At 36.7% G+C, this 19,652-nt stretch overlaps 4 protein-coding genes across 7 annotated transcripts; 2 read left to right on the top strand and 2 right to left on the bottom strand.

Annotated features, from left to right (window-relative positions):
* Positions 1 to 212: 212 nt before the first annotated feature.
* LOC139192806 (uncharacterized) lies at positions 213 to 2,582 on the bottom strand. Of its 2 annotated transcripts, XM_070815576.1 has the most exons (4): positions 877 to 2,582; positions 660 to 790; positions 517 to 592; positions 213 to 433 (listed from the first exon to the last, which is right to left on the bottom strand). In XM_070815576.1, the coding sequence occupies exons 1-4, from the start codon at positions 2,507 to 2,509 to the stop codon at positions 228 to 230; spliced, it is 2,046 nt and encodes a 681-aa protein (XP_070671677.1). In that variant the 5' UTR covers positions 2,510 to 2,582; the 3' UTR covers positions 213 to 227. The 2 variants fall into 2 exon arrangements, 1 of the variants encoding a protein (XP_070671677.1); XR_011577218.1 differs by lacking the exon at positions 660 to 790 and having other exon boundaries at positions 362 to 433.
* A 4,066-nt stretch (positions 2,583 to 6,648) lies between these two features.
* LOC103402880 (casparian strip membrane protein 1) lies at positions 6,649 to 8,959 on the top strand. Its single transcript, XM_008341658.4, has 3 exons — positions 6,649 to 8,155; positions 8,252 to 8,375; positions 8,590 to 8,959. The coding sequence occupies exons 1-3, from the start codon at positions 7,929 to 7,931 to the stop codon at positions 8,803 to 8,805; spliced, it is 567 nt and encodes a 188-aa protein (XP_008339880.3). The 5' UTR covers positions 6,649 to 7,928; the 3' UTR covers positions 8,806 to 8,959.
* Positions 8,960 to 11,594: 2,635 nt separating this feature from the next.
* Positions 11,595 to 14,682, bottom strand: LOC103402879 (photosynthetic NDH subunit of lumenal location 2, chloroplastic). 3 transcript variants are annotated; one of them, XR_011577447.1, is made up of 4 exons: positions 14,100 to 14,682; positions 13,833 to 13,987; positions 13,474 to 13,627; positions 11,595 to 13,213 (listed from the first exon to the last, which is right to left on the bottom strand). XR_011577447.1 is itself a non-coding variant. In XM_008341657.4 (2 exons), exons 1-2 carry the CDS (start codon positions 14,604 to 14,606, stop codon positions 13,889 to 13,891), a joined length of 606 nt encoding a protein of 201 aa, XP_008339879.3. In that variant the 5' UTR covers positions 14,607 to 14,682; the 3' UTR covers positions 13,779 to 13,888. The 3 variants fall into 3 exon arrangements, 1 of the variants encoding a protein (XP_008339879.3); XR_001786058.3 differs by lacking the exon at positions 11,595 to 13,213 and having other exon boundaries at positions 13,283 to 13,627; XM_008341657.4 differs by lacking the exons at positions 11,595 to 13,213; positions 13,474 to 13,627 and having other exon boundaries at positions 13,779 to 13,987.
* Positions 14,683 to 18,111: 3,429 nt separating this feature from the next.
* On the top strand, positions 18,112 to 19,606 carry LOC103403278 (2-hydroxy-palmitic acid dioxygenase mpo1-like). Its single transcript, XM_029095845.2, has 4 exons — positions 18,112 to 18,780; positions 19,054 to 19,116; positions 19,209 to 19,280; positions 19,364 to 19,606. Exons 1-4 carry the CDS (start codon positions 18,433 to 18,435, stop codon positions 19,478 to 19,480), a joined length of 600 nt encoding a protein of 199 aa, XP_028951678.2. The 5' UTR covers positions 18,112 to 18,432; the 3' UTR covers positions 19,481 to 19,606.
* Positions 19,607 to 19,652: the final 46 nt, after the last annotated feature.

The raw sequence follows: 19,652 nt of genomic DNA, 5'->3' as shown, positions 1-19,652 counted from the left end.
GCGCTGCTAGATCCCACATCTTCCTCTAATACTCTTTCTACATTTATCCCTTCATTACGTGCTTCTTCAACAACTCTGGGAGCTGGGTTGCCTTTATCATCATCTAAATGAAGAGGTCTAATTCATTGAAAAAGTTGGTTACCCTCTGTATCATCATCTTCACCAACAATATCAAACACATCTAGTGGGTCACCACGGTCGACATGATCGATTTCTGCTTCCTTATCTCAAATTTGAAGCTTCATGTTGCAGTAGTAATAAACTAATTTTTCCAAGCTACTATGAGCCAACTTATTTCTTTGCTTTGTGTGGATGAGTGCAAATGTGCTCCAATTTCTTTCACAAGCAGATGAGGAAGCCGTTTGTGATAATACTTTTATTGCTAACTTTCTCACAGTTGGTGCATCGGTCCCATACATGATCCACCATTCAGCTACAATGAAAAATAATGTTGATAAGCCTAATAACTCCAACAAATTCTATTATAAACTTATAGTGAAATATGTTTATACTCACTAGGAGACATATTTGTTCGAGCAGCAACTGATGTTGGTTCTCCAAATGTTCTTCTTGCATCTTTAAACCATGTTAGCTGAATACAATAAATTGTGTTAGTTTAATCCAACAAAGTAATTATTATAATTTAAGTAATTGTGTACCTCATTTCCAAATTGGCCAACTGCTGGTGATGCAGGGTCTAATTTATTGTATACATTATGTACAGCACGTATAAGGTTACCATCATCTCCAACACCGGGTCTGTATTGGTATCGGGGATTCAAATAATATGCTGTTCAAAGAAACACATACTCTAATAAGATAAATAATACTTATGCAACTAAAAAAATGAATTGCAAATTATGACATAATTTATACCTGCTGCATGCAAATCGTGGTATAATGTTTTATACCATCGGTCTTCAATTATTTTTACGACCCACCTTGCACCATGTTTTCTTTCCAATTCATCCTTCACTACACGCATCAACTCATATACAGCCCCCATAGTAGGATACACTTCTGTGTCAACGATGCGTAAAACTTTGTAAAGAGGTTCAAACACTTGACACACATGTTCTGTTTGACTCCAAAAAGCATGATCAAGCACTATACTTTCCACCATACGACCTGTATTTGAGCGGCTGAAATTGTGGTTGGCCCAATCGTCACTAGTGAATAGTTGCTTCAACCCTGCTTTCTTCTTGAGTAGGCTGTTTAATGCAATATAGTTGGTGGCGAATCGAGTGGTAGCTGGACGAATAATTTCTCCTCTGCAAAATTCACGCATCTTTGCCAACAACCAACCGTGATTGTAAATATAATTAGTGATCGTTCTGGCTCTTTTGACCACAGCAGCAACATTCTCTCTCTTCCCCATTGCCTCAAACATAAGATCAATACAATGTGCTGCACATGATGTCCAAAACACATTATGATGCTTCATTAACTTTTTTCCAGCTTTGACAAATGCAGAACCGTTGTCGGTCACGACTTGGACAACATTATGCTCTCCCACCTCCATGATTACATCCCTCAATAATTTGTAAATATACTTGTAATTCTTTATATGGTCTGAAGCATCAACAGACTTCAAAAAAATTGTCTTGCCCTTGGAGTATACCATGAAGTTGATGATAGATAATCTGGTCGGGCCGGTCCATCCGTCACACATGATTGTGCAACCATTAGTTTCCCACTTTGACCTCAACTTGTTAACATACTCGCCAATGTCTTTATACTCCATATCCAAATATTTGTTTCTTATCTCATAGGGAGTGGGAGGTTGTACTCCAACACCGGCCTGTTGACATCCCACTACCATATTTTTTAAATGATGTGATGAAGCCTTCGCAGCAGGGACATTTTCATAGATAAAGAACTTGCTAATTAGACGCCCCATTCCCTCCTTCACATTACCTCCCTTGAAATAACTCCAAACACTCTTTTGACGTGCGTTGGATGACTTATATAAACTTGGGGCTATTGGTGGTGTTGGTTGTGATTCTCTAAGACTGCCTCCCCGTCTCATTTGTGCACCACCACTTGTCCCGGAACCTTGTCCCCTATTAGGAATTTTATGAAGGTGTTCTCTTTCCCATGCTGACTGTTTGGAGGCACGTAATGCTTGTTTCAAACTGCGTCGTTCTTCAGGTCCCATGTCATCATCACATTCGTCCTCATCGTCATCATCATCACTGTCAACCGCTTGGCCATAGACTTCTCCCCGTAGCCCAGCTCGAATATTTTCCATTCCTTGTGTCATCTTTTCCTTCTGCTGTTTTTTATTTTTTAATAATGTGCTGATGAATGCCTTCACTTCTGGGGGGACATTATCGCATCGTTGGACATTTTTTGCTGGATCTAATCCACTAAGATGGTACTTAAGTCGTGTCACTCCACCACTCTTCATTACCCGACCACAATATTTGCAAATTGTGCCATGTTTGTTTCCGTCTATTGGGTCGCCATGTTCCCAAGCTGGATCACGTTTACTAGCTCCACTAGACATCTTAAACGTACCTACATTTATTTTTCATGAAAATTAGACAAAAGAATTAAATAATAAAGTTATTCTACAGAACCTAAATAATAAAGTTATTCTGCAGAAGAATACAATATGAAGTAAAGAAAATGATTGTAAAAATTTAAGTAATTAAAAAATTAATATGGAATAAAAAAACCTAATATTAATGAATAATAATCCAATTTGATAAAAAAATAATCCTAATATAAATGATGAATAATATTCCTTTTTGATAATAATCCTAATATAAATAATCCTACTATAAATGATGATAATTATGTTTCATGAAAATAATCCTAATATAAAACATAGTGAAGAATAATATTCCTTTTTGATAATAATCCAATTTAATAATAATCCACTTTAATAATAATCCAATTTAATCAATAATCCAATTTGATAATAAAAAAAACCTAATATTAATGAATAAAAATGAATAATTCGTTTTTTTTTTCCTAAGTTTTGGACCTTTTGGTTCAACCTAACCCAACCCAAGTGTGGTTATGTTTGAGATTTGGGCCTAAGGTCAAGTTTGGAGAATACATTAAGTGGGCTTTAATGAATAGTCCAATTTGATAATAAGCCAATTTAATGAATAATCCAATTTAATGAATAATAATTCAATTTTATAATAATCTAATTTAATGAATAATAATCCAATTTGATAATAAAAAAACCTAATATTAATGAAGAATAATCCAATTTGATAAAAAAATAATCCTAATATAAATGATGAATAATATTCCTTTTTGATAATAATCCTAATATAAATAATCCTACTATAAATGATGATAATTATGTTTCATGAAAATAATCCTAATATAAAACATAGTGAAGAATAATATTCCTTTTTGATAATAATCCAATTTAATAATAATCCACTTTAATAATAATTCAATTTAATGAATAATCCAATATTAATAATCCCATTTGATAATAAAACCTAATATTAATAAAATAATAAATAACATTAAACATTTTAAAATTATCGTAGGGAATAATTATACAACGTTACTTAATTACTTACAAAAAATTAACAAGTAATTGTTAACATTACTTAACTACTTACAAAAATTAACATGCAAGTATTAATTACTTAAAAAAATTAACATACGAGTCCACACAAATTTATTTGTTGTTGTATAAATTACAATAATATAAATAACTTACCTTAAATATGGAACCCTTTGTGTTCAAGCTTTGGAATGGATATGGAATGGCTTTGAAAATGGTAAGGGAAATAAAATAATAAATAACATTAAACATATTAAAATTATCCTAGGGAATAATTATACAACATTACTTAATTACTTAAAAAAAATTAACATGTAATTGTTAACAATACTTAATTACTTACAAAAACTAACATGCAAGTAATAATTACTTAAAAAAAATTAACATGCAATTGTTAACATTACTTAATTACTTACAAAAACTAACATGCAAGTATTAACATTACTTAATTACTTACAAAAACTAACATGCAAGTATTAATTACTTAAAAAAAATTAACATGTAATTGTTAACAATACTTAATTACTTACAAAAACTAACATGCAAGTAATAATTACTTAAAAAAAATTAACATGCAATTGTTAACATTACTTAATTACTTACAAAAACTAACATGCAAGTATTAACATTACTTAATTACTTACAAAAACTAACATGCAAGTATTAATTACTTAAAAAAAATTAACATGTAATTGTTAACAATACTTAATTACTTACAAAAACTAACATGCAAGTAATAATTACTTAAAAAAAATTAACATGCAATTGTTAACATTACTTAATTACTTACAAAAACTAACATGCAAGTATTAATTACTTAAAAAATTTACATACGAGTTCACACAAATTTTTTTGTTGTTGTATAAATTATAAGAATATAAATATAAGTTTGTAAACTTACTTTAAATATGGAACCCTTTGTGTTTAAGCTCTGGATCTGGAATGACTTTGAAAGGGGTAAGGGAAATAAAATAATCGAAAATGCTCATCTGATACTGATACTCCACCTCTTGAAATTTTTTCACAATGACAACTTTGAACGAGTTCACACAATAACTCTGAAACTCCACCTTTTAAAACAATATTGGCACACGGTTTTGAATGAAACCACCGGTTTGAAAAGAGTCTTTTCAAAAGACTACTGATGATAATGGTAAAAGATGCATGAAATTGTCCAAATAATTGTTCGTGTTGTCGAGAATATGGAGTGAGTCATGTGTCCTCCTGACAGGAGGAACCCACACACACACACAAATGACCACCATTCATGGTCTGAAAAGAATACAATTGATAATTGTAAAAGCTGCATGAAATTGTCTAAATAATTGTAAAAATATTGAGTGAGTTTATCCTCCTGACAGGAGGAACCCACACACATCATCACTGTCAAAAACACATCGCACGCACACACAACGCACGCACGCAGACCACACCTCAGTCTCTCTCTCTCGATCCTTCTCGTTCTCTCTCTCTCGATCCTTCTCGTTCTCTCTTCTCCCTTCTCTTCTTCCAAACACACACACACACAGAGAGCTCCTCAGTCTCTCTCTCTCTCGATCATCCTTCTCCATCTCTCTTCTCCCTTCTCTTCTCCCACACACACACTCACACAGAGAGCTCCACAGGTTGACATCGGATCCAAGTCCAACACACGCACACACAGAGATCGGACTCACAGAGATCTCCGATCTCTCTTCTGCCAAACACACACATGCACACAGAGATCTCTCGATCTCTCATCTCCATTCTCCGATCTCTCTTCTCCCTTCTCCGATCTCTCTTCTCCCAAACACCCACATACAAAGAGAGATCTCCGATCTCTCTTCTCCCAAACACACACACACACAGAGATCGCCGTTGATCGTGGCTCAGGCGAAGTCAGAGGTGCGCCGCGGAGCAAGGATCGTTCGTATTCCGCTTCGTCAGGTGAGATTCCATGAAACCCTAAACCCTAATCTCTCCGACTTCACCCTGCCTTGAATCGTTTGTATATTTGTGAAATCTGATGTATATTTGTGAAATTAATGTTAAGATTCGTGTTTTTGCAAGGTTTTTGGGACGAAACCGGCCCGGGAATCGCCCCACCGTCTCCGGTGTTCTTCTCCGACGTCGCCTCGGATTCCGATTCCACCGTCCATGGATATTTCGCCGATAATTTTCAAATATCGCGATATTATCGATATTATCGATAATATCGCGATATTTGGCCGAAAACCCCACGGAAACCAGTTAAAATATCGCCGACCGGAAAAATCGATATTATCGGCGATATTTCGCCGATAATATCGATATTTAAATCTGTGCGTGTAGTCCATGTCGAAAAAAGGGTTGAAAATGGATGATGATGTACCTGGTGGTATTAATTTCTGCTCCATCAAAGTAGCAAAGTTGAAAAAGAAAAAGGGATTATAATTGTCATGTCACGCCCATAACTATTTTCATCATTCTAGAGATACCCACCATGTGCAAAAGATTTTTATTCCATTGCAATGATCAATTCCGGCAACAACAACAGGAATTGCTTACCAAAAAAAGCTTATGGCCTCAATCTATCCTTCGTTGTGGATACATTTCAAATTTAAAATGCAATATCGATTAAAGCAGTTTAGAGTATTACTTAATCTAATGAGAATCATAACTATTTCTCTGCATTATTTTGCTTGACATCAACATGTCTATATAAGGGGTAGATCCGTGATACTACTTGTTTTACATAACTTTTGACACGTATTTTTGTAAAGCTCACTTTGTAATGTATTTTAACGATTTGAATCGTTTATCTTTCAGAACATCATTCATATATCATCTTTGCAAAAAAAAAAATAGACAAAATCAAAACCATTAAGACATTCATTTGTAGTGAAAAAAATGAACGAATATGGTTCTACAAAGAAACTCTAAACCCTTAATCCAACGATCATGTGGTTTTAGATTTGGGTAAGTTTATGTAGACATAATATTCAAGGCAAGACCTAAAAGATTAAATAATTCGGATCATTGAAATATATTACAAAGTAGGATCCACAAAACCGTGTATTAAAAGTTGTGTAAAAAAATTGATACCATGAATCTGTCTCATATATATACGTATATAATTAAGTGAAAAGTTTCTAGTTCATGATGTGAGCTAGCAAGCACAACAGGCATTGTCATTTGCTCCTTCCCTCCCTTCTTCCAACCATCCCCGCAGAAGAGTGCAAGTATTGAATATTCATCTAAGTTCTTGCATGCAAACATGAGATAATAATACGTGCTGCAGCCAAGGATGACTTGCCGGCATCAACCAACTTCTCCTCCTCTTCGATCGGTATAACTTTTTTTTTTTTTTTAAATTTTATTACTAGAGAGAATAGGATTTGAAACTATTACAAAAATTTAAGAAAGATGAGAGTTTCAAATCCGGAACGCATGGGTGGTATCTGAACACTCTAAACCGTTATAACTTATTATGATGCAAGAAAATTAGTCCAAAGCATAGGTTAGGATTTGTTTTGCTACGATCGTTAGCTCTAAAAGCGTGGATTGGTGGCAATTAGGAAGAGGTAGGTGTATTTCGAGCAGAGATAACCTGCAAGTTGTCCGTGGCTACATGTCTATCTCATGTTTGCATGTTAGATCTCTACGATGATAAACGAAACGGCGAGGGAAGAGGCCAAGATTGATCCAACATGCCATGGCTTAAGTAAGTTTTCTCGATCTGTTTCGCTAATCCTCGTGCGATCAGGGTTGTAATTATTTAATTAGTACCATACTTTGATTAAATAAGCTAACTAGCTGACGTGCTTTGTATTTGTTATAGCATTTTCGGTTTGGTGGATTTGGATCTAGGACTAGACTTGTTTCTCACACGATAGATCTAAGTTAGGCCAGTTAATTAAGGTAATGTGAACGTCCCCCTACATCTAAGTTGGACTCACCCTTCCAACAAGTTAGAATAATTTAAAATACCGCTTTGTCACCAAAAAGAAAAAGAAATATACATGTTTGGAACCTAAGCACCAAACCCACTAAAACAGTGACAACATTCTCCACAGCATTTCCAGATGACTTCATGATCCTAGCTCATTGGCCATTTTCCTAGTACCTGGACATGTCACAAGAATCTCTAGAAACCTATGTCCCAAGATTTCATGGTATTATCTGTTCATTGTTGGAGTTGGAGAAATGATCCTCATGGTTCAGAATAATATATACACAGCAAGTGCAGCAGGTAAAAATAAAATAACATATCTTGTAGCCTATCAGAGGTTTACACATGGCATGCTTAGACAAACATAGGCTGCACTCCGACATGCACATTAGCATATATAAGCATGCCTTCCCCCGTTTCTCCAGAGCAGAACCACCCACTGTAGAGCTCAGCTTCAAAGAATATAGCTGAGAAAAAAACATGAAGGCAGGAGGAGGACCAGTTGTTAAGTTTACTGAAGCCTCGAAACCGATCCCGAAAATCAAGGCGAGCAGAGTACTCGCTGTTCTAGACTTCACTCTTCGAGTAGTTGCAGTCCTCGGAACATTAGCTAGTGCCATAGCTATGGGAACTAGCAGGGAAACACTTCCCTTCGCCACGCGGTTTATTCGCTTCAGGGCTCGGTACAAGGATCTTCCCACGTTAACGTAAGGATATTTTGTTATTGCGAAAATAATTGAAGGTACTATTTTCTTTTTTCCAAAGCGAAATTGCTCAAACTTTGTGATTCATGTCACATACAGGTTCTTTGTGATGACCAATTCAATCGTATGTGCCTACCTTGTGCTTTCCCTTACTGTATCTATTGTCCATATCATCTGGACTGCAGCAGTAAACAGTAGGATCATCTTGATCATCTCGGACACGGTAAAAGACGTTGAATTCATTGATAACTAATGGAAAGTTATTTCCGCACTCACCATTTCTCTTTTTTTTTTCACCGAAAATAGATATGCGGAAATCACTTTCTCTAACTAACTAATATTTAAGCTTACCTTGGCTTTTTATTCACTCAATCGTATAGCCTTTGTCAAATGGTAAATGCTACTTTGTTTAATAAGTAAATACAAATGTTGTGAAGGTGATGATGGGGCTTGTTACTGCCGGAGCTTCAGCAGCTACAGCCATAGTGTACCTGGCGCACTACGGGAACCCCAGCACCAACTGGTTCGCATTCTGTCAGCAGTTCAACAGCTTCTGTGGGCGCATTTCCGGGTCTCTCATTGGCTCCTTCATTGCCATAACTGTACTTCTACTGCTAATCATCATGTCATCTGTGGCAATTTCTCGACGCTGATGTGCTGCAAGCAACTGTTGGCGATGAATGCCATCTATTCGTGGGAATACAAATATATGGATTTGCAAGTGTGTTACGTACCTTGTGTAAATTTAATTAAACTGTAAACCATATTTTCAATATCTAATTACAATTTCTTTTGCACTAAATAAAACCAACACTCACCGCAATGAATCTAAGCACAAACAGATCTCCTAAAATTGCAGATTAATCAATCATACGCAGCCAAACATATTTGGTTAATTATGTCACCCCACCTACTACTAGGCCAATAGTGCGACCAGATCATCCTTTGATCCGAAGCAAACATAGTCCATCAAAATGCGGCACAACCAAAGCTGTCTGAGAGCTTGTGTTCATAGAGTAATGTTGTGTGATGGTTTCGTCCTCTAAATTGTAAATAGCCATATCACATGGTTCATTTCCCATGCTTTTTACCTAAATCCGGTTCACAAGAGATCCGTCTTCACCATCAAACACGCACTTGTAAACCTCGAATCCCATAGTTTGCACTGCAACCTCGTCGACATAGAGGCATCTTTTACCCACGCATAAAATTGTTGTGCGGAAGCGTCAAATATGAAACCAATAAGTTACAACGGCAAAATATGACAAGACAAATAATTCAAAACACAAGGATTTATACTGGTTCGGCGTAAGCCTACGTCCAGTTCCGCGACGGCGAGGAAATTCCACTAATATCAAAAGGAGATTACAAATAGAGTTTTAACTCTCAAACCCAAATCCCACATACAATCAATAGCTCTCACTCAAACTAAGAAACAAATGGAGAAGAAGAAACACATATCAAAATCCTTCTCTCCCAAAAGCTACACAAGTAGCACCACATCTTTGATTGAGTGATTACTAACAAAATGGGATTATTACAAATGGTGGGAAGGAGCAGCTCATATTCAAATGGGAGAGCCGAATGCTCTCCCTGGTTTCTCTCATCTGCCGCTCCCCCCTCATCCAAAGGCATAACCAAATGCCTTAATATAAACAAAAGGCCCCGCCTTCTCTCTCTCCTCTTCTCTCTTTCGGCTGCACTCATCACACAAGGCCACATATTCTTTGCCTTTGTAAAAGCCACAAATCAAGGGCTAGACATCATAATGATGTCCCCCTTTTCCTTATTCTATTTTATTAGCCGAAAGTGAATGCCAAGTTGGCCACTAATTTGGCCACTATCCAACAATCTCCACCTTGGCCAAATTCCGAAAACATCACAGAGAATCGAATCAACAATCACCATAAGCACCCAAAGTACAAACTAAAGATAACAGGAACTAAATCAAATTCCCCAAACTTTCGGTACTCATAATGATCTCCACCTCGACTCAAATTGTACCAAAGCCAACAAAAGTAGACCATTTCTTTACCGTATTCTCCAAATTTGCAAACCATAAGTGCCTTGATCAAAACAAAAGGTGATTCAAACGAAGAATTGAAATTCTTCAATATCACCGACAAAAGATCAAGCACACCATACCAAAGTTGGACACACAACGAACTCCACCTGCTCACAAACACCATGGTCTTAAATTGCACCAATAGACTCATTCACATAGCATGGCACATTCTCCAAGTCAAAACTGATTACAAATTTGGCAACAAGGTCTCACATACCACATACAAAAAATATGCCCTTCACTCAAGTTTACCATCATCACATGAGCACCAACAGGACAACCAAAATTTCAAATTCAAATAATCAGCAGGAGATCCAAAACCATACCTCAACTAGAGTCTTCAAGAAAACTAATTGCAGATGATGGAGACCAACAGACCAAATAGCAGTGGCAAACAAATCCAACCAAATGTCCATAGACCAAAGTTAGAAAGCATATAACTTGCCTTCTACAAGAGGTTTCCACACAAATGTTCCGCATTAGGTGTCTCCAAAATAGTGTGGTGTCTCACTATCCAAACTTGCAGAACTTAACAAATTGGCCCTCACAAACTCCTCCAATGTTTCCATCAACTTGCTCCAAAGGTAACTAGTGGGAGTGAAGAAAAACTTCTCTACCATTGAAAAAAGGGAACTTTAACGAAAAGCACCCGGTACTGTTCACTTTAACGAAAAACCACATTTTTACACTAAAAAGTCAATCCTGGTACTATTCGCTTTACCCTTTATTTTGTCCTTATCATTAAAACTCAAAATTTTCAAGCCCTTTTCATTAGTTTTCCTTTGAAAAAATGCCAAAGAGAAGAAAACTTAACCCTTTTTTTTCAGCCAACAACATCATTTGTCATCATGATGTCCTTTTGCCAAAACAAATGCCGAAAGAAAAGGAACCAACATTTTCTTTTCAATTCTCAACAACTTCTACTTTTTCTCCTTCCCACTCAACTCGTCGACAACAGCCCACAAACATCGTCGGTGCAGCGATGACCAACGGAGAATCTACCAAAACAGTACACTACACCTGCAACCGTCGAACACCAACACTTCAACAACATCGACAACAACATTGCAGCAGACACGCTGTTTCCGAAACCATTCTCCAATCTGCGAGCTCAGTGACTGCAACATAGTCCCTTACTATCCTTCTTCAACGCCACGCATTTTGCAGCCAAACTCTGCATCTCCAATTGACCAAATGCCAAAGTCATTCCTCCTGTCCAATTTTTTCAAAAAAACATATTTCACTGTCATTCGAAGATTTCATAGACATACTAATACAAAACCTCAAGTCAAAACCCAGAGCTCTGATACCACTTGTTGTGCGGAAGCGTCAAATATGAAACCAATAAGTTACAACGGCAAAATATGACAAGACAAATAATCCAAAACACAAGGATTTATACTGGTTCGGCGTAAGCCTACGTCCAGTTCCGAGACGGCAAGGAAATTCCACTAATATCAAAAGGAGATTACAAATAGAGTTTTAACTCTCAAACCCAAATCCCACATACAATCAATAGCTCTCACTCAAACTAAGAAACAAATGGAGAAGAAGAAACACATATCAAAATCCTTCTCTCCCAAAAGCTACACAAGTAGCACCAACATCTTTGATTGAGTGATTACTAACAAAATGAGATTATTACAAATGGTGGGAAGGAGCAGCTCATATTCAAATGGGAGAGCCGAATGCTCTCCCTGGTTTCTCTCATCTGCCGCTCCCCCCTCATCCAAAGGCATAACCAAATGCCTTAATATAAACAAAAGGCCCCGCCTTCTCTCTCTCCTCTTCTCTCTTTTGGCTGCACTCATCACACAAGGCCACATATTCTTTGCCTTTGTAAAAGCCACAAATCAAGGGCAAGACATCATAATGATGTCCCCCTTTTCCTTATTCTATTTTATTAGCCGAAAGTGAATGCCAAGTTGGCCACTAATTTGGCCACTATCCAACAAAAATCTTAGGACATGCAATAGGTCAGTCACCCTTAACTGATTCCACAAGATATGCATAATGACAACACTTTCTGGGAAGTCGTTTTCAGGTGTGAGTAGCTTCAGTTCAGGCGGCAGTGAATGGTCAATTTACTGCTATCAACATCCAGCGACCAAACACTTCTCAACCAGTTAGTAGCTTAGAGTTGGCTTTTATAAAATATAACGTCAACAAATATGCTATGTGAAAGATTGAAGTAAGTCCAAAACCTCTGACCTGCTTTGAAGAAAGCCAACCTGCAAAAAGTGCTACAACCACATAATTATCCGGATTCATTGAGGGATCAGCTGATAATCTTATGGACGTGATAGGGTAGGATGTGTTATGTCCAGGGATACTTTTATTCAAGGGAGGGTGGAGAACGAGCTGCAATTTTTTGTTGAAAGGGTTCCTGAGTGCTATAAACAGACCTTGGTCCGTTCGATCTTCAATTGTCGCCAGCCAACCGTGGCTAGAGGCACTGCCACAACACCTCTTTGTAAAAGGCACTTGTAACTGAATTTGTTGTGGATTCTTCCTTCATAAGTGCTGTATAATATTAGTCTACAGTGGTTGTCGTGGTGGGGGTTGGGGATCAAGAGCATGGGAAGTACCTTGCGCCGCCTACTGCGTTGCAAGATTATAGAATTTGGAAACAGAATGGGATCAGCTTACTGACGTAATGATCATTGCAGCTTTTCGAATCACAATCGTCTATCCACGCCTTCAAGAGAGGGAGATGAATGGAATCACTTGGTCTTCTGAAAGGTCCCTGTGTGCTATTAACAGACCTTCCTTTGTATGATCTACTTTGGCCAACTAAACATATCCACAGCCACAACACCTCTTAGTCCTAAAAGGCACATGGAACTGAATATCGTCGTTGATTCTTCCATCGGAAATGCTGTATAGCGCTCTTTGGTGGTCGCTTGGGAGGTCAGTTTTCGGGATCAAGAGCATGGGAAGTACCTTATGCTACCGTTGCATTGAAACATTAGAATTTAGAAAGAGAAGACAATTCCCTGCAAACGCAGCAAAACGAACATGGTCAATGGGTTCGAATAACTTATCCAAATCGGAAAGAATAGTACTGCTCAAGCGAACTGCAGCTCTGCGCTTCTTATTCAATTTAAAACTCGACATGATCGTAGTGAAATTCTTAAAGTTCAATAACATGATGAAGAGAAGAATGCTTTGATGAGAGTACGTATATATACAATTAAAACAGAAGACCAGTGAAATTACTTGTCGTGTTGTTCAATCTAAGGAATCGCCTTCTTACCCTTAGGCTCACCATTCTTACTGAGCTTGGATCCAAAAGAGATGGATCATGTACCAAGCGACCATTGAGTCATAACTCCGCAACTCGCCTTGAGCCGAATTAATCTCCAACACAACACCGTGCATCAAGGTCTCATCGGTTCCTCGACGATCATCTGAAAGATACGTTTGACAAAATTCTTTTGAGGGATTGATAGTTAGGTTAAGTCATGATGGTGGATGATGAGGAATGATGGTCGAAGTGGTGTCATGTTCTTTCCCGTTATTATGGCAAAGTGCAACGTTTTACAAATCTAATAACAAATCTACAAAAATTGCAATAATTCTTAATTGACAATACACTTGTAGTTCTGTACATACCCAAACATATTTGGTTCAATCCAGTTTCAAACAAAAGATGTCCAACCATCTTCAAACTAGGCCAACAGCGCAACCAAATCATCCAACGATTTCAATGTCTTCTCGTAGTATAAGTACGATTCATACACTTTTGGCGTTCGAACGTAATAGTCAAGCTGCAAGTGCAACAAAAACATAAGTACATTGTAATACACATCAAATTGAACGCCAATTAATGCATGATAATTGATACTATATACGCGTAACATCACTTGAGGAGAAACATACCTCTGCCATGTTATCCACCAATTCATTGGCCGTCTTAGCATACTCGTTCCGGCGACCTTCTGGCACCAAGGTCACGGCATTTTTCAAATCTTGGGATAGATAGGCCGACTTCAGACGGATGTAAAATATGACGTACCTCCAAGCCATGGCCTCCAATATGTCCCTCATGCTATGTAGCCCTTCAGCTGTTTGCCTTATCCTAGCAACGGCATCTTCGGGCGAAAGTCCGGGCTCGAAAAAACGTTCCCTTATAAACGAACGAACACCCCAATTTTCAGCTAGCCCGAGCGGGGTGGCAACCCCGTGTTGATGCGCCCCAACTGCCAATGTAGTGGCCAAGAATGTTGTCACAATTTTTCTTCGACTCGCGGCGTTATTTTCTTGATCGTTTTCTCCTGGAAATGAGGCTCTGATTACCGGGAGTGAGATTTTGTGACGGAAATTTTGGGGTTTGGCGACGATGTGGGATTGGAGGAAGGTTGTGGTGGTGCTAGTGAAGCTGCTCATGGCTTCGGGGAAAATATGAACAAGTTCGATTTTCTCATGAATGTGTATGGTGGTGATGGGCTGATGAGGATTGTTGTCGATGTGGATTCCTTGGGCAAGTTTTTGTGGCTGACCGTGTTGCCCGTTAATCCGACATGGACCTTACCTGCTTGCCGCCACGTGGCCTTCATTATCTTGCGAAATTTATTTAATAAAAAAAGGTTTGGAGAAATCTTTATACGGTGATTTTCACTCTCTCATTCTCTACTACCACACTCGTCTCTTCTTTGTTTTATTAGTAAAAGAGGAGAAGTTCTTTGGTCCGGTGGTCAGACCACGTGGTTGTTTGGTTAAAACACGCGACCAAAAATTTGGAGAGGACTTCTTGGTAATCGGTCAAAATTAAAAGAAAAATTTAAGTAGTGACTTTTACACTATATATGCGTAACCTGGCAGTTTTTGACACGACACAAAAATAACGGATTTTAGGTCAACACGATAACTTATCGGGTCATTATCGGGTGACCCGTTAAGAACCCGTTAATAACGGGTTCTTAATGAGTATACACGCAGGTAACACGTGAATAACTCGTTTCAACTCATTAAGAAAAAATTTATTTTGATAATTTTAAAGTTTAATTACTAAAAGATTTATTATAAAATACAATAGCCATATTAATATATACAATATATTCTATATTAAATATATAGTTTTGTATTATTATTCTATATAAGTTTTAAAAAAAAGTTTTTGTCGTTATTTATTTTTATTATGAGAGTTTCTTATTATCATTACTAGAATAAATTTTACTTCACATGTTGTTGTCCAAAATTAAAATGAACTAATATAGTATTTGTATATGCAAGAACTAAGAAGACATACATACACAAATGAAAAATGTGAAAGAATATATAAACACTCGTGATTCATCATTATTCCTCCACGATTAGATTATGGTTACACTTGCATTATCGTTTTAAAATCCTCCAAACCTTCATAAATAATGTTTTTTTATTTGAGGGCAAAATTAATAATAATTATTGTAGAAGTGTAAAAAATGTAAAAAAAATATACAATCACTCATAGTGGCAAACTTTACAACTTTTATGAAGAGGTCAGCTTCGAAATCCAACACTATAATTCATAAACCTTAAATTTATATTTAACCGTCGATTGTTATTTACGCTTTATTCTTCTTACTAAATTTCATTTTTAAAATTTTCTTTTTTTAAAACATGATCATCTGGCAGATGTAAGAAAATGAATGGTTCAAATCTTTGATATCACGTTTCGATATTTACGGTTAACTGAAATATGAGTCAATGTCATATAATTTGTAGAAACTTTATAAACATCAAGCAATATTTTCACTAACCGTAAAACTCTGAATATAATATCAACGATCCAAACCGTTCATCTTCTTGCATCCTCTAATATCTCAAGTTTTCAAAAAAGAAAATCTGAAAAAACAAAATTTGTTGAGAACAATGAAGCATAAATGTAAACAACAATCAACGGTTAAATTTTGATCTATGATTTATATGATTATAATAGCGAATTTCGAAGTTAAGCTTTTCATGAAAGTTGTAAAGATTGTCATTACGAGCATTTATATATTATTTTTATATTTTTTACATTTCTGCATTAATTAAAAAACTATTAAAGACTTTAGGTAAGTGAAAATATACTTAAAAGAAAAATGCGTTTTTATGTTTTGAATGTAACAATATAGTATATATATACTTATTTAGTATTATGTTTTTCATTTGATTATTTATTGGTTTAAAATATATTTTCCTTAACGGGTAACATGTCGGGTTATATTACCTGTTAATATTATCGGGTCGATTTTGGGTCAGGTCATTTTACCTGTTTATTTTAACGGATGTTACATGACACAACCCGTTAAAACATCGGATATGATACGAAAACGACACGAACACGGAAAACACGACACGAATGCCAGGTAATACACATCAAATTTAAGTAGTGACTTTTACACGATCAATTGTCACCATTTTTCTTCGACTCGCGGCGTTATTTTCTTGATCGTCTTCTCCTGGAAATGAGGCTCTGATTACCGGGAAGTGAGACTTTGTGACGGAAATTTTGGGGGTTGGCGACGATGTGGGATTGGAGGAAGGTTGTGGTGGTGTTAGTGAAGCTGCTCATGGCTTTGGGGAAAATATGAACAAGTTCGAATTTTTCACGAATGTGTATGGTGGTGATGGGCTGATGAGGATTGTTGTCGATGTGGATTCCTTGGGCAGGTTTTTGTGGCTGACCGTGTTGCCCGTTAATCCGACATGGACCTTACCTGCTTGCCACCACGTGGCCTTCATTATCTTGCGAAATTTATTTAATAAAAAAAGGTTTGGAGAAATCTTTGTACGGTGATTTTCACTCTCTCATTCCTTACTACCACGCTCATCTCTTCTCTGTTTTATTAGTGAAAGAGGAGAAATTATTTGGTCCGGTGGTCGGACCACGTGGTTGTTTGGTTAAAACTTGCGGCCAAAAATTTGGAGAGGGTCGGGGCCATAATGCAAAGGATGGTGAGATGTATTTGTGTGTAGGTTGAAGTATTAAGGTGACACGATCATTTATATTTTAAAACTTCTTGGTAATCGGTCAAAATTAGAAGAAAATTTTAAGTAGTGACTTTTACACTTTTGCTTTTTAATTATGCACTCCCTTCTTACTTTTGTCTCTTCTTCTCTTTTGATCATTCAATCTCTAAGCTCAGGGGGAGGAGCATTGATAGAAATTTAGAGCGAAAATCACATTTCAAAATTTTCCAAGTGTAACAGTCACACTACTATGTTGAGTCATTTATTCACATTACTATCATACTATGAGTAGATAATATATGGTTGGTTTGAGATTGTGGTGCTTTCAGAAAAAACAGTTTATTAAAAGGGGTGTGATATCCACATACCCCGTTTTACTTCTCACACACCTTTTTAATTTTCAACCGTCAGATCGGATGAATTGAAGAAGATCAACGGACATAAATTATCAAGGGGTGTGTGAGAAGTAAAATGGGATGTGTGGATAGCACATCCCTATTAAAAAATATGGAACATTAAATGTGTTTGGTAAATCAAATATTTTTTTTTTAAATGTTGTCAATGAAGGTAGAAAAACATAGAAAAGCAAAAGCAGAGTCTACCATGCTTCTAAAAAAAGTGTTTTTTTTTTAATGAAATCTTCAAATGGCAAGTATACCCCAACATGTTTAACAAAATTACAATCTTTACCCCACATTATTGTCTTTGATAATTATTATATCACATTAAATATTATATTTTGTTTAGTCATTTAACATATTCAAAGCAATTTTTACCAAACGCTCAAACACTGCTTCTTACAACGGTTTATTCTTACAGCATAGCAAAAATAATTTTTTTTAAAAACACAGCAATACTAAACTAACTCATAATCCGTAACACAAAGCATCGATGTAACTGTTGGGTCAATTTTAGCTAACAATATAAAAAGCCCAAACCCTTTTCTGTTGCAAAAGCCCAATTCTCTGTACACTTATGGTGAACAAAAAACCCAAAACCTTGAAATTATTTTGGCTTTTCCGTGCGTTTTGACTGGAAAATGGAGCCCTCTAGCGACCGTGTTTGACAAATTCAAAGGTTTCTTCGCGAACAAAGCTAACCAGAAGCGAATTTATTAAGTTGGCGGTGAGCTTTCAGTTGTTGGTCGGTTGCGCACAGAAAAGCATCTTACTTTTCTTCTCAACGAGCCAAAGAAATCGCCATCACCCTTCACCCATAAAAAATTTATCGAGAAAAATCGCAACAGAGGATCCTAATTTTCTCGGAAAATTCTCAAATGGGGAAGACCGGACTGTTTGATCTCGAAAAGCACTTTGCTTTCTATGGAGCTTACCACAGCAACCCGGTCAACATAGCGATTCATATGCTCTTCGTCTGGCCTATCCTCTTCACCGCTCTGCTCATCCTTTACTTCACGCCCTCGCTGCTCAGTTTTGGGGTTTCGGTGTTTGGTAACGACGTCGCTCTGCCTTTCAACGTCGGCCTGCTGTTGACTATAATCTATTCGGCGTTTTACATCTGTTTGGACGCAAAAGCTGGCTCCTTGGGTGCTCTGCTCTGCGTAATTTGCTGGGTTGGTAGCTGTTTCCTTGGAACCCTACTCGGATTTTCCATCTCTTGGAAGGTACGTCTGGAGTTGCTATTAATTTTTGTGAAAAAAATCTGGGTTTTGATTATTTTTTCAGATTTTTGTTTAAAGTTCAGTAATTTCTGCAGTTGTTCTTAGTTTTTAACTTTTTATCAAGAAATCTGTTCTGGGTTTCGTTTATTATGTCAAATTATATATATATATATATGTATATATATTATTTTTTCAGATTTTTGTTTAAACTTCAGTAAATTGATTGCTTCTTTACTTTTTAGCTATAAATTTGACCTCAGTAAACCTTTTTTTCAGGTTGTTCTGGTGGCTCAGATAGTGTGTTGGACTGGACAATTTATCGGCCATGGAGTCTTTGAGGTGTTAAATCTTTATTTTTTTACCTAATTATATTTGTGACTTCATATCTTTCTTGTTGTATTTATACTCTTGAAACGTGATGTAATCTGCAGAAAAGGGCACCAGCTTTGTTGGACAATCTTGCACAAGCCTTTATCATGGCTCCCTTCTTTGTTCTGTTAGAGGTAATTTTTTTGATGGATTTTTAACTTCTGAGGTAATTTCCTGATTTGGCAATCATAATTTGTGTGTTCTCTTGCTGCTTCAGGCTCTGCAGATCTTCTTCGGGTACGAACCGTACCCCGGGTTTCAAGCAATTGTTCAAGCAAAGATTGATGCTGAAATCAGTGAATGGCAAGAGAATAAGAAGAAACTGATCTCCTAATCTGTAACTGGATTTACTTTTACTGTAATATCTGGGTGTGGTTAAAAGCAGTACCAAAGCTTTTATCTGTAAACATGTGACTTGGAAGCCTTGAAATAAATATAGCACATGAGCTTTTGAGAAGGACATGCAAAGCTATATGTATCCAAAAAGTTCTCTCTTTTGGCTCTTG

This window comes from Malus domestica, chromosome 16 (genome assembly GCF_042453785.1).
Source record: "Malus domestica chromosome 16, GDT2T_hap1".
Lineage (NCBI taxonomy): Eukaryota > Viridiplantae > Streptophyta > Magnoliopsida > Rosales > Rosaceae > Malus > Malus domestica.
Note: the sequence above shows the minus strand (reverse complement) of the source record. Positions and strands in the feature narration are given on the sequence as shown.

What these genes read in the sequence shown, in the direction of transcription:
- LOC103403278 (XM_029095845.2), top strand. Translation starts at nt 18,433, where the DNA reads ATGGGGAAGACCGGACTGTTTGATCTCGAAAAGCACTTTGCTTTCTAT. An exon ending in GATTTTCCATCTCTTGGAAG is followed by an intron (nt 18,781 to 19,053) that starts GTACGTCTGGAG and finishes CCTTTTTTTCAG; the next exon opens with GTTGTTCTGGTGGCTCAGAT. An exon ending in TCGGCCATGGAGTCTTTGAG is followed by an intron (nt 19,117 to 19,208) that starts GTGTTAAATCTT and finishes TGTAATCTGCAG; the next exon opens with AAAAGGGCACCAGCTTTGTT.
- LOC103402880 (XM_008341658.4), top strand. Translation starts at nt 7,929, where the DNA reads ATGAAGGCAGGAGGAGGACCAGTTGTTAAGTTTACTGAAGCCTCGAAA. An exon ending in AAGGATCTTCCCACGTTAAC is followed by an intron (nt 8,156 to 8,251) that starts GTAAGGATATTT and finishes TGTCACATACAG; the next exon opens with GTTCTTTGTGATGACCAATT. An exon ending in TCTTGATCATCTCGGACACG is followed by an intron (nt 8,376 to 8,589) that starts GTAAAAGACGTT and finishes AATGTTGTGAAG; the next exon opens with GTGATGATGGGGCTTGTTAC.
- LOC103402879 (XM_008341657.4), bottom strand. Translation starts at nt 14,606, where the DNA reads ATGAGCAGCTTCACTAGCACCACCACAACCTTCCTCCAATCCCACATC. An exon ending in TGGTGGATAACATGGCAGAG is followed by an intron (nt 13,988 to 14,099) that starts GTATGTTTCTCC and finishes TTGCACTTGCAG; the next exon opens with CTTGACTATTACGTTCGAAC.
- LOC139192806 (XM_070815576.1), bottom strand. Translation starts at nt 2,509, where the DNA reads ATGTCTAGTGGAGCTAGTAAACGTGATCCAGCTTGGGAACATGGCGAC. An exon ending in CCACGATTTGCATGCAGCAG is followed by an intron (nt 791 to 876) that starts GTATAAATTATG and finishes TTCTTTGAACAG; the next exon opens with CATATTATTTGAATCCCCGA. An exon ending in TTGGCCAATTTGGAAATGAG is followed by an intron (nt 593 to 659) that starts GTACACAATTAC and finishes TATTGTATTCAG; the next exon opens with CTAACATGGTTTAAAGATGC.